Consider the following 13,997-nt stretch of genomic DNA (forward strand, 5'->3'; position numbering starts at 1 on the left):
TGTTGAGAGCAATTAACTTCAGTTGGGGGAACAGTGAGCAGTCTCTTGCTGCTTGAGGTATGACACATTCTAACAAGACGATGTAATGCTGGAAGCTGTCATTTTCCCTATGGGATCCGGTAAGCCATGTTTATTACGATCGTAAATAAGGGCTTCAAAAAGGGCTTATTAAGACTGTAGACTTTTTCTGGGCTAAATAGATTGATTATTAAACACATATTTAGCCTTGAGGAATCATTTTATCTGGGTATTTTGATATAATAATATCGGCAGGCACTGTTTTAGACACCTTATTCTTTAGGGGCTTTCCCAAAGCATAGGCAGAGCCTCATTTTCGCGCCGGTGTTGCGCACTTGTTTTTGAGAGGCATGGCATGCAGTCGCATGTGAGAGGAGCTCTGATACTTAGAAAAGACTTTCTGAAGGCGTCATTTGGTATCGTATTCCCCTTGGGGCTTGGTTGGGTCTCAGCAAAGCAGATACCAGGGACTGTAAAGGGGTTAAAGTTCAAAACGGCTCCGGTTCCGTTATTTTAAGGGTTAAAGCTTCCAAATTTGGTGTGCAATACTTTTAAGGCTTTAAGACACTGTGGTGAAAATTTGGTGAATTTTGAACAATTCCTTCATGTTTTTTCGCAATTGCAGTAATAAAGTGTGTTCAGTTTAAAATTTAAAGTGACAGTAACGGTTTTATTTTAAAACGTTTTTTGTACTTTGTTATCAAGTTTATGCCTGTTTAACATGTCTGAACTACCAGATAGACTGTGTTCTGAATGTGGGGAAGCCAGAATTCCTATTCATTTAAATAAATGTGATTTATGTGACAATGACAATGATGCCCAAGATGATTCCTCAAGTGAGGGGAGTAAGCATGGTACTGCATCATTCCCTCCTTCGTCTACACGAGTCTTGCCCACTCAGGAGGCCCCTAGTACATCTAGCGCGCCAATACTCCTTACTATGCAACAATTAACGGCTGTAATGGATAATTCTGTCAAAAACATTTTAGCCAAAATGAACACTTATCAGCGTAAGCGCGACTGCTCTGTTTTAGATACTGAAGAGCATGACGACGCTGATAATAATATTTCTGAAGGGCCCCTAACCCAGTCTGATGGGGCCAGGGAGGTTTTGTCTGAGGGAGAAATTACTGATTCAGGGAACATTTCTCAACAAGCTGAACCTGATGTGATTGCATTTAAATTTAAGTGGAACATCTCCGCATTCTGCTTAAGGAGGTATTATCCACTCTGGATGATTGTGACAAGTTGGTCATCCCAGAGAAACTATGTAAAATGGACAAGTTCCTAGAGGTGCCGGGGCTCCCAGAAGCTTTTCCTATACCCAAGCGGGTGGCGGACATTGTTAATAAAGAATGGGAAAGGCCCGGTATTCCTTTCGTCCCTCCCCCCATATTTAAAAAATTGTTTCCTATGGTCGACCCCAGAAAGGACTTATGGCAGACAGTCCCCAAGGTCGAGGGAGCGGTTTCCACTTTAAACAAACGCACCACTATACCCATAGAGGATAGTTGTGCTTTCAAAGATCCTATGGATAAAAAATTAGAAGGTTTGCTTAAAAAGATGTTTGTTCAGCAGGGTTACCTTCTACAACCAATTTCATGCATTGCCCCTGTCGCTACAGCCGCATGTTTCTGGTTCGATGAGCTGATAAAGGCGGTCGATAGTGATTCTCCTCCTTTTGAGGAGATTATGGACAGAATCAATGCTCTCAAATTGGCTAATTCTTTCACCCTAGACGCCACTTTGCAATTGGCTAGGTTAGCGGCTAAGAATTCTGGGTTTGCTATTGTGGCGCGCAGAGCGCTTTGGTTGAAATCTTGGTCGGCTGATGCGTCTTCCAAGAACAAGCTACTTAACATTCCTTTCAAGGGGAAAACGCTGTTTGGCCCTGACTTGAAAGAGATTATCTCTGATATCACTGGGGGTAAGGGCCACGCCCTTCCTCAGGATCGGCCTTTCAAGGCAAAAAATAAACCTAATTTTCGTCCCTTTCGTAGAAACGGACCAGCCCAAAGTGCTACGTCCTCTAAGCAAGAGGGTAATTCTTCTCAAGCCAAGCCAGCTTGGAGACCAATGCAAGGCTGGAACAAGGGAAAGCAGGCCAAGAAACCTGCCACTGCTACCAAGACAGCATGAAATGTTGGCCCCCGATCCGGGACCGGATCTGGTGGGGGGCAGACTCTCTCTCTTCGCTCAGGCTTGGGCAAGAGATGTTCTGGATCCTTGGGCGCTAGAAATAGTCTCCCAAGGTTATCTTCTGGAATTCAAGGGACTTCCCCCAAGGGGGAGGTTCCACAGGTCTCAGTTGTCTTCAGACCACATAAAAAGACAGGCATTCTTACATTGTGTAGAAGACCTGTTAAAAATGGGAGTGATTCATCCTGTTCCATTAAGAGAACAAGGGATGGGGTTCTACTCCAATCTGTTTATAGTTCCCAAGAAAGAGGGAACGTTCAGACCAATCTTAGATCTCAAGATCTTAAACAAGTTTCTCAAGGTTCCATCGTTCAAGATGGAAACCATTCGAACAATTCTTCCTTCCATCCAGGAAGGTCAATTCATGACCACGGTGGATTTAAAGGATGCGTATCTACATATTCCTATCCACAAGGAACATCATCGGTTCCTGAGGTTCGCATTCCTGGACAAACATTACCAGTTCGTGGCGCTTCCTTTCGGATTAGCCACTGCTCCAAGGATTTTCACAAAGGTACTAGGGTCCCTTCTAGCTGTGCTAAGACCAAGGGGCATTGCTGTAGTACCTTACTTGGACGACATTCTGATTCAAGCGTCGTCCCTTCCTCAAGCAAAGGCTCACACGGACATTGTCCTGGCCTTTCTCAGATCTCACGGATGGAAAGTGAACGTGGAAAAGAGTTCTCTATCTCTGTCAACAAGGGTTCCCTTCTTGGGAACCATAATAGACTCCTTAGAAATGAGGATTTTTCTGACAGAGGCCAGAAAAACAAAACTTCTAGACTCTTGTCGGATACTTCATTCCGTTCCTCTTCCTTCCATAGCTCAGTGCATGGAAGTGATCGGGTTGATGGTAGCGGCAATGGACATAGTTCCTTTTGCACGCATTCATCTAGGACCATTACAACTGTGCATGCTCAGTCAGTGGAATGGGGACTATACAGACTTGTCTCCGAAGATACAAGTAAATCAGAGGACCAGAGACTCACTCCGTTGGTGGCTGTCCCTGGACAACCTGTCACGAGGGATGACATTCCGCAGACCAGAGTGGGTCATTGTCACGACCGACGCCAGTCTGATGGGCTGGGGCGCGGTCTGGGGATCCCTGAAAGCTCAGGGTCTTTGGTCTCCGGAAGAATCTCTTCTACCGATAAATATTCTGGAACTGAGAGCGATATTCAATGCTCTCAAGGCTTGGCCTCAGCTAGCGAGGGCCAAGTTCATACGGTTTCAATCAGACAACATGACAACTGTTGCGTACATCAACCATCAGGGGGGAACAAGGAGTTCCCTGGCGATGGAAGAAGTGACCAAAATCATTCTATGGGCGGAGTTTCACTCCTGCCACCTGTCTGCTATCCACATCCCAGGAGTGGAAAATTGGGAAGCGGATTTTCTGAGTCGTCAGACATTGCATCCGGGGGAGTGGGAACTCCATCCGGAAATCTTTGCCCAAGTCACTCAGCTGTGGGGCATTCCAGACATGGATCTGATGGCCTCTCGTCAGAACTTCAAAGTTCCTTGCTACGGGTCCAGATCCAGGGATCCCAAGGCGGCTCTAGTGGATGCACTAGTAGCACCTTGGACCTTCAAACTAGCTTATGTGTTCCCGCCGTTTCCTCTCATCCCCAGGCTGGTAGCCAGGATCAATCAGGAGAGGGCGTCGGTGATCTTGATAGCTCCTGCGTGGCCACGCAGGACTTGGTATGCAGATCTGGTGAATATGTCATCGGCTCCACCTTGGAAGCTACCTTTGAGACGAGACCTTCTTGTTCAGGGTCCGTTCGAACATCCGAATCTGGTTTCACTCCAGCTGACTGCTTGGAGATTGAACGCTTGATCTTATCGAAGCGAGGGTTCTCAGATCCTGTTATCGATACTCTTGTTCAGGCCAGAAAGCCTGTAACTAGAAAGATTTACCACAAAATTTGGAAAAAATATATCTGTTGGTGTGAATCTAAAGGATTCCCTTGGGACAAGGTTAAGATTCCTAGGATTCTATCCTTCCTTCAAGAAGGATTGGAAAAAGGTTTATCTGCAAGTTCCCTGAAGGGACAGATTTCTGCCTTGTCTGTGTTACTTCACAAAAAGCTGGCCGCTGTGCCAGATGTTCAAGCTTTTGTTCAGGCTCTGGTTAGAATTAAGCCTGTTTACAAACCTTTGACTCCTCCTTGGAGTCTCAATTTAGTTCTTTCAGTTCTTCAGGGGGTTCCGTTTGAACCCTTGCATTCCGTTGATATTAAGTTATTATCTTGGAAAGTTTTGTTTTTAGTTGCAATTTCTTCTGCTAGAAGAGTTTCAGAATTATCTGCTCTGCAGTGTTCTCCTTATCTGGTGTTCCATGCAGATAAGGTGGTTTTACGTACTAAACCTGGTTTTCTTCCAAAAGTTGTTTCTAACAAAAACATTAACCAGGAGATTATCGTACCTTCTCTGTGTCCGAAACCAGTTTCGAAGAAGGAACGTTTGTTGCACAATTTGGATGTTGTTCGCGCTCTAAAATTCTATTTAGATGCTACAAAGGATTTTAGACAAACATCTTCCTTGTTTGTTGTTTATTCCGGTAAAAGGAGAGGTCAAAAAGCAACTTCTACCTCTCTCTCTTTTTGGATTAAAAGCATCATCAGATTGGCTTACGAGACTGCCGGACGGCAGCCTCCCGAAAGAATCACAGCTCATTCCACTAGGGCTGTGGCTTCCACATGGGCCTTCAAGAACGAGGCTTCTGTTGATCAGATATGTAGGGCAGCGACTTGGTCTTCACTGCACACTTTTACCAAATTTTACAAGTTTGATACTTTTGCTTCTTCTGAGGCTATTTTTGGGAGAAAGGTTTTGCAAGCCGTGGTGCCTTCCATTTAGGTGACCTGATTTGCTCCCTCCCTTCATCCGTGTCCTAAAGCTTTGGTATTGGTTCCCACAAGTAAGGATGACGCCGTGGACCGGACACACCGATGTTGGAGAAAACAGAATTTATGTTTACCTGATAAATTACTTTCTCCAACGGTGTGTCCGGTCCACGGCCCGCCCTGGTTTTTTTAATCAGGTCTGATAATTTATTTTCTTTAACTACAGTCACCACGGTACCATATGGTTTCTCCTATGCAAATATTCCTCCTTAACGTCGGTCGAATGACTGGGGTAGGCGGAGCCTAGGAGGGATCATGTGACCAGCTTTGCTGGGCTCTTTGCCATTTCCTGTTGGGGAAGAGAATATCCCACAAGTAAGGATGACGCCGTGGACCGGACACACCGTTGGAGAAAGTAATTTAATTTATCAGGTAAACATAAATTCTGTTTTTAGACGCCGCTTTGCAGTTAGCGAGGTTAGCGGCGAAAAATTCAGGGTTTGCAATTGTGGCGCGCAGAGCGCTCTGGCTAAAGTCTTGGTCGGCGGATGTATCTTCCAAGACAAAATTGCTTAATATCCCTTTCAAAGGTAAGACCCTTTTTGGGCCAGAATTGAAAGAGATTATTTCAGACATCACTGGGGGTAAGGGCCATGCCCTCCCACAGGATAGGCCTTTCAAGGCTAAGAATAAGTCCAATTTTCGTTCCTTTCGCAATTTCAGGAACGGACCGGCTTCCAACTCTGCAGCCTCTAGACAAGAGGGTAACGCTTCCCAGACTAAACCAGCTTAGAAACCAATGCAAGGCTGGAACAAGGGTAAACAGGCCAAGAAGCCTGCTGCTGCTACCAAAACAGCATGAAGGGGTAGCCCCCGATCCGGGACCGGATCTAGTAGGGGGCAGACTCTCTCTCTTTGCTCAGGCTTGGGCAAGAGATGTTCAGGATCCCTGGGCACTAGAAATAGTCTCTCAGGGTTATCTTCTAGAATTCAAGGAACTACCCCCAAGGGGAAGGTTCCACATGTCTCACTTATCTTCAAACCAAATAAAGAGACAGGCATTCTTACATTGTGCAGAAGACCTGTTAAAGATGGGAGTGATACACCCAGTTCCAACTGTGGAACAAGGTCAGGGGTTTTACTCAAATCTGTTTGTAGTTCCCAAAAAAGAGGGACTTTCAGACCAATTCTGGATTTAGAAATTCTAAACAAATTTCTCAGAGTTCCATCGTTCAAAATGGAAACCATTCAAACAATTTTACCTACAATCCAGGAGGGTCAATTTATGACTACCGTGGATTTAAAGGATGCGTACCTACATATTCCTATCCACAAAGATCATCATCAGTTCCTAAGGTTCGCCTTTCTGGACAAACATTACCAGTTCGTGGCTCTCCCATTCGGGCTAGCCACTGCTCCAAGGATTTTCACAAAGGTGCTCGGGTCCCTTCTAGCGGTCCTAAGACCAAGGGGTATTGCAGTGGCACCTTATCTGGACGACATTCTAATCCAAGCGTCGTCTCTTTCCAAAGCAAAGGCTCATACAGACATTGTTCTAGCCTTTCTCAGATCTCACGGGTGGAAGGTGAACGTAGAAAAGAGTTCCCTGTCTCCGTCGACAAGAGTTCCCTTTTTGGGAACAATAATAGATTCTTTAGAAATGAAGATCTTCCTGACAGAAGTCAGAAAGTCAAAGCTTCTAAACGCTTGTCAAGTTCTTCACTCTATTCTGCAGCCTTCCATAGCTCAGTGCATGGAAGTAGTAGGGTTGATGGTTGCAGCAATGGACATAGTTCCTTTTGCTCGAATTCATCTAAGACCATTACAACTGTGCATGCTCAAGCAGTGCAATGGGGACTATACAGACTTGTCTCCAATGATTCATGTAGACCAGATGACCAGAGACTCACTCCGTTGGTGGTTGACCCAGGATCACCTGTCCCAGGGAATGAGTTTCCGCAGACCAGAGTGGGTCATTGTCACGACCGACGCCAGTCTATTAGGCTGGGGCGCGGTCTGGGGTTCCCTGAAAGCTCAGGGTCTATGGTCTCGGGAAGAGTCTCTTCTCCCGATAAACATCCTGCAACTGAGAGCGATATTCAATGCTCTCCGGGCTTGGCCTCAACTAGCGAAGGCCGGATTCATAAGATTCCAGTCAGACAACATGACGACTGTAGCGTACATCAACCATCAGGGAGGAACAAGGAGTTCCTTGGCGATGAGAGAGGTGTCCAAAATCATCAAATGGTCGGAGGATCACTCCTGCCACCTATCTGCAATCCACATCCCAGGAGTAGACAACTGGGAGGCGGATTATCTGAGTCGTCAGACTTTCCATCTGGGGGAGTGGGAACTCCACCCGGAGGTGTTTGCCCAGTTAACTCAATTATGGGGCATTCCAGACATGGATCTGATGGCATCTCGTCAGAACTTCAAGGTTCCTTGCTACGGGTCCAGATCCAGGGATCCCAAGGCGGCTCTAGTGGATGCATTAGTGGCGCCTTGGTCGTTCAACCTAGCTTATGCGTTTCCACCGTTCCCCCTCCTTTCCAGGCTTGTAGCCAGGATCAAACAGGAGAAGGCCTTGGTGATTCTGATAGCTCCTGCGTGGCCGCGCAGGACTTGGTATGCAGACCTGGTGAATATGTCATCGGCTCCACCATGGAAGCTACCTTTGAGACAGGATCTTCTAGTACAAGGTCCATTCGAACATCCAAATCTAGTTTCTCTGCAGCTGACTGCTTGGAAATTGAACGTTTGATTTTATCCAAGCGTGGGTTTTCAGATTCAGTGATAGATACTCTGATCCAAGCCAGAAAACCTGTGACTAGAAAGATTTACTATAAAATATGGAAAAGATATATCTGTTGGTGTGAATCCAAGGGATTCTCCTGGAGTAAGATTAAAATTCCTAGGATCTTCTCCTTTCTCCAAGAAGGTTTGGATAAGGGATTGTCAGCGAGTTCTCTAAAAGGACAGATTTCTGCTTTATCTGTCTTGTTACACAAACGACTGGCAGCTGTGCCAGATGTACAAGCTTTTGTACAGGCTTTGGTTAGAATCAAGCCTGTTTACAGACCCTTGACTCCTCCCTGGAGTCTAAATTTAGTTCTTTCAGTTCTGCAAGGGGTTCCGTTTGAACCCTTACATTCCATAGATATTAAGTTACTATCTTGGAAAGTTTTGTTTTTGGTTACTATTTCTTCTACTAGAAGAGTTTATGAATTATCTGCTTTGCAGTGTGACCCACCCTATCTGGTGTTCCATTCAGATAAGGTTGTTTTGCGTACCAAGCCTGGTTTTCTTCCAAAAGTTGTTTCCAACAAGAACATTAACCAGGAAATAGTTGTTCCTTCTTTGTGTCCGAATCCAGTTTCAAAGAAGGAACGTTTGTTACACAATTTAGATGTAGTCCGCGCTTTAAAGTTCTATTTAGAAGCGACAAAGGATTTCAGACAAACTTCTTCTTTGTTTGTCGTTTATTCTGGTAAGAGGAGAGGACAAAAAGCTACTGCTACCTCTCTTTCTTTCTGGCTGAAAAGCATCATCCGATTGGCTTATGAGACTGCCGGACGGCAGCCTCCTGAACAAATCACAGCTCACTCTACTAGGGCTGTGGCTTCCACATGGGCCTTCAAGAACGAGGCTTCTGTTGATCAGATATGTAAGGCAGCGACTTGGTCTTCTCTGCACACTTTTGCCAAATTCTACAAATTTGATACTTTTGCTTCTTCGGAGGCTATTTTTGGGAGAAAGGTTTTGCAAGCCGTGGTGCCTTCTGTTTAGGTAACCTGATTTGCTCCCTCCCTTCATCTGTGTCCTAAAGCTTTGGTATTGGTTCTCACAAGTTATGGATGACGCCGTGGACCGGACACACCAATGTTGGAGAAAACAGAATTTATGCTTACCTGATAAATTACTTTCTCCAACGGTGTGTCCGGTCCACGGCCCGCCCTGGTTTTTTAATCAGGTTTGAAAAATTTATTTCTCTATACACTACAGTCACCACGGCACCCTATAGTTTCTCCTTTTTTTCTCCTAACCGTCGGTCGAATGACTGGGGGGGCGGAGCCTGGGAGGGACTATATGGATAGCTTTTGCTGTGCTCTTTGCCATTTCCTGTTGGGGAAGAGAATATTCCCACAAGTTATGGATGATGCCGTGGACCGGACACACCGTTGGAGAAAGTAATTTATCAGGTAAGCATAAATTCTGTTTTTCTTGAAAAGCAATAGGTATTTTTTATAATGTATTATGTTGCTTGAATGAATTACTGTTATTTATTTTTTTATTTCTTTTTCAGGAAAACCGGGAATTGCTCACAGGGATTTAAAATCCAAAAACATTTTAGTCAAGAAAAATGGCATGTGTGCTATTGCTGACTTGGGCCTTGCTGTCCGCCATGACTCTGTCACAGATACTATTGACATAGCTCCAAACCAGAGAGTTGGGACCAAGCGGTAAGGAGAGAATGTGAGGCATTGTGACTTTCCTTTGTCTTCTATTAGAGTAGGTATGACATTAAGAACAATTTCCTTTGTCCCTAATGCAGGTACATGGCTCCTGAAGTCTTGGATGAAACCATAAACATGAAACATTTTGACTCTTTCAAATGTGCTGACATTTATGCTCTGGGATTAGTTTATTGGGAAATCGCTCGTAGGTGCAGTACTGGAGGTAATCTTATAATTTTCACTTCATATATTTTTTTTTTTTTTTTTTTTTTTTTTATCTCTCTTTCGACTAAGCCTTTTTTACACCCCAGTGCTTAGCTAATTTTGAGCTTTAAATTTCAGTAAATTGCCCACACATTTTATATATTTTCACCTGTCCCAACAAAATATACCATTATATTTATATTTCTTGGCATGTTCGCGGGTGGGGGAGGGGGCGATTTACAAAAAAATGCCTTGACAGTGAATTTGTGAATCCCTGTTTAGAAGAAACCCAGAGGATTCAATCAAATTGGAATAACAGGATAAATAGTGGTGTGGCCCACTAGAGAGATGTTTACTAAATAGCACTCCTCACCATATGAACCACTGATAATAAAGATCTATGTCTTTAATTATGTATTGGATATATTTTTGGTGGTATACATGAGAAAAATGCTTATTCCTAATTGTGGGAACACTTGAAAATAAAAAATAAACTTTATTGTTAAATAGTTAAAAAAAATTGGGCAAACACACACAATAAAAACAAGAAGTGAAAACACAGTAACAAGACACTGTATAATCAATGCTTGGGGTATCGGTGTTTCATATATATAGAGGTGGTCCAGCTGCATATCCAGTATAAGTATTGCATAATAGAGATCACCCTGGTATATATTAAAGATAAAGTAATACTTCATACACGGGGAGGTGTATCCCTAGTGCATTGATAACTCACTAAGCAGATCAATGCTGCTTATTAGTGAGTCACCATGCGTGAATGTGTTGTAATTTGATGACTCTAAAAATGTGTTCCTAGGTGATACTATAATAATCAGATTGAGCACAGCCTCTTAATTTGTGTGATACTGGGGATTAATTTCACATATAAAATAATGTACACTAAAAGGAACCAAAAATAAAATTCAGTGCTATGTGATATACGATTAATTCACAGATAGCAACTGGTATGAAAGATAATTAACTAGCAGTTTTATTTAGAAGAACACAGAGAATGTATCATATGTATCTGTGTATATGTGTTAAAGATAATATTGTTACGTAATAGCTGAAATGACCAGGTTCTAATTTAGTGAGGAAGAATTATAAAGAGCGTATATTAATATCTTCACAATAGTATTAGAAGTGTGAATACTCCAGAGAGACCACACCGGTGTAAGCTTGAGATTGCCACTAGTAATATTGAGATTTATATCTAAATAGCACAAATCTGAATTAAGCAGGCAGCTCAAAATTGCAGGTTTGTATCGGGTAAAGATTGTCACCCGACACGCAACATGCAGCATGTATAATATTCAATTATCTATTGATCCATGCTCTTAAAGTTTCAGACGAAATAGTATAGCATATATATCTCAAAGTATTGGATGATTGTTTGACTTTTATCAAAGGTGTTCATTAGGGTTGCACCGATACCATTTTTTTATGACTGAGTACAAGTACCGATACTTGTTTTCAAATACTCGCCGATACCAATTACCGATACTTTTTTTTTAATGTCATGTGACAGTTTACCAAGCACAATACAGACTTATTATTTAAGATTCCTTCTTTATGATTATAAAGAACTGTAATTTAAAGACATTATGAAATAATAAAACAGTTTTATTTGTCAAAAGTTTACTGAACATGTTTATAAATAAAAAATATTACAATAAAATATTAAATTTAAAGGGGTGATGCAATTGGGTTGTAGGGCTGTTATATAACATCAATCTGACATTTGTATGGAGGTTCGACTCTAAGTTGAACAGTCTTTCACTTTCCACCATACTGCATGGGGCAGAAAGATATTTTTGGGCCATTTTAGCCAGAGCTGGAAATCTGTTTATTAACTGCCCAGTACTTCAGGGGTTTGTCTGAACGAGGTACAGTGATCTCTACTACAATAATACAAATAACAGCAATTTGTATTGGCAGAACAGTAGTAAACAATTTTTAGTTTAGTCTCCACTCCAGTTTAAAATGAAATGGGAACATGCAGTTTGAAAAAACGCCACAAGGTAGCATATGGGTAGGTAGTGGACGTATCGGTTTAAGTATCGGTGCAATTGCACGAGTACAAGTACTCATGCAAATACTTGGTATCGGTACCGATACTAGTATCGGTATCGGTGCAACCCTAGTGTTCATTATTGCACACGTTTAGAGAGTACAAAAATGGAATTACTAATAATTTTCTAAAATACCAGGGATAACTGGATTTACTGAAAGTTATTTAAGAACATGAATCGAAACCGCAGTAGGATTCACTACGGCAATATTAACCCCACTGTGTAACTTAAACAAACCCAGTTGAATGAAAATGTGAAAACGGACCGTTAGAGTAAAACAGTAATGGCGTGTGCAGTACTGTGATTCTAATTGAATGCAAAAAAAGGGTTTCCAAATGGAATTCTGCATATTCAAACTGATCTTTAATTTGTTTACTGTATATGTCCCTTCTGCTGGGTGGTTATTCCTTGTATCAACTACTTTTTTTTACATTTTTAAAAAGAACTGATTAAAATGACTCAACCCAATAACTTAAAATTTAAAAGCAGTCTCTTATTAGCAAAATATCATACCGGCTATGATGCCAAGAGACATTATTTAGATGTCTTCTGTAGCCAGCCTACCCATACCATCTGCATGTCTGCATTAGACCTGAAATCAGATTTATTGGTCCTGCAGCTATCGCTTAACATAATGATTTAGGCAAAGGTCCATTCCGCTTTGCAAAGTTTAAACATGTACTGAACAAAGGGCATTTTGTAATGAAATGCTAATGCTCCAATGATATAGAGCATTTTCTTCATAAATGGAGTCAACAGCTGCATTCATTACTTTTGGGAAATAAGAACCTGGCCACCAGGCGGAGGTAAAGACACCCCAGCCAAAGGCTTAAATACCTCCCCCACTCCCCTCATCCCCCAGTCATTCTGCTGAGAAACAAGGAACAGTAGAAGTAACATCAGGGTGAAAAGGTGCCAGAAGAATAGAAATACAGACGCTCCACAGAAAAAATACTCCCCTCATCCCCCAGTCATTTTTTACCTTTTGTCCCAGGAGGTTGGCAGAGAAGTGTCACTCTTCGACATGGGACAGGAGTTTTAAGTAATCCTATTAGTCTCTCAGTGAGGGCCGGGATTAAAGAGTTCGGCGATGCAGGGAAAGTTTTTCTGCAAAATCATCCCGACTCATATTAACAGCTCCACAAGCAATCCGCGTTGTCGAGATTCACTGCCTGCTTTCTTCTCTCAAATCCATGGCAGAGGTAGTGCTGCTACTATTTGTCACACTTGAAGGACCGTGTTCCTGTTCTACAGAGTAGATTCCGGTAAGATCGTTTAATTTTACTTCATCAGAATGTACTGTAACTTATTTGCTTCCCGTAAGGTACTATCTTGCGGGACTTATTAAGCATATAATATAGGGCCTCAGTGAGGCTCCTTTGGTATCTTGTATTCGAGGGTTAATATCTCCTGAGGATATTTTTTTTTTAATCATGTTTGTTATGTGATTCTATCTGTTTATGTGTAGTGTTAACTGAGCTCTCGGCTTAGATCATAAGGGCCTTTAGAAGTGAAGCAACCTTATGGTTGGGTGCGCTTTTTTTTTTTTACTATACGGTTCACCTTGTGACTGGACGTGTTTACGTTCTGGTCTTTTCATCATTCCTGACCGTGTGGCGACTGAAGAATTCTGGTCTGCTAGTGTCTAGTTCCTAGGAGGTGGTGAATGCCCCAGCGATAGTGGGTGTCAGGTGCCGTTTAGAATTTTCTTTAGTTCATATTATTATATTCTCTAATTAGTTGAGGAGGATTCTGATGCCGAGACTGTTCAAATTTCAGATTCTTCGACTTGTGAAGAATGCGAATTGACCTCGTTGACACAGGTCAATCAGATGTGTTCAATATGCCGTATTAGAATGCCTTTTTCCTCGGTCTCGGGGAATCAAGGGTCCGCTGAGCCATCTGCCTCTGGGGCTTCTGTACTCTGAGAGGCAATTTCCCTACCGCGACCTACTACTACACATGCGGGTAACCAGGTTAGGTTTATCCCTCCTTGCAGGGTGGCTTGTTCCCCCTCAGAGGTTGCAGCTTGTTTTCGCTTTCACATATTTTTGTCTATTATGCGTCTGCAAAGTCCAGACATTTATTTGTGCTTGTGCCCTATTGTCCCAGGTCTCCCGGCCTTGGGTGGGCCTATACAGTTCCCTGCGGGTCTAGCTGTCCCTGAGTGTTGTGCCTTTCATTACAGAATAGCGCGCATT

The 13,997-nt window shown here is 42.8% G+C and overlaps 1 protein-coding gene across 1 annotated transcript in view; it reads left to right on the forward strand.

The window, feature by feature from the left end:
* Positions 1-13,997, forward strand: part of ACVR1B (activin A receptor type 1B) — a 143,395-nt gene that overhangs the window by 115,468 nt on the left and 13,930 nt on the right. The window contains exons 6-7 of the mRNA XM_053708028.1: positions 9,370-9,526; positions 9,619-9,743. Coding sequence (XP_053564003.1) covers positions 9,370-9,526; positions 9,619-9,743 — 282 coding nt within the window. The remainder of the gene's footprint in view (positions 1-9,369; positions 9,527-9,618; positions 9,744-13,997) is intronic.

Source organism: Bombina bombina, chromosome 3 (assembly GCF_027579735.1).
Source record: "Bombina bombina isolate aBomBom1 chromosome 3, aBomBom1.pri, whole genome shotgun sequence".
NCBI classification, from domain to species: Eukaryota; Metazoa; Chordata; class Amphibia; order Anura; family Bombinatoridae; genus Bombina; species Bombina bombina.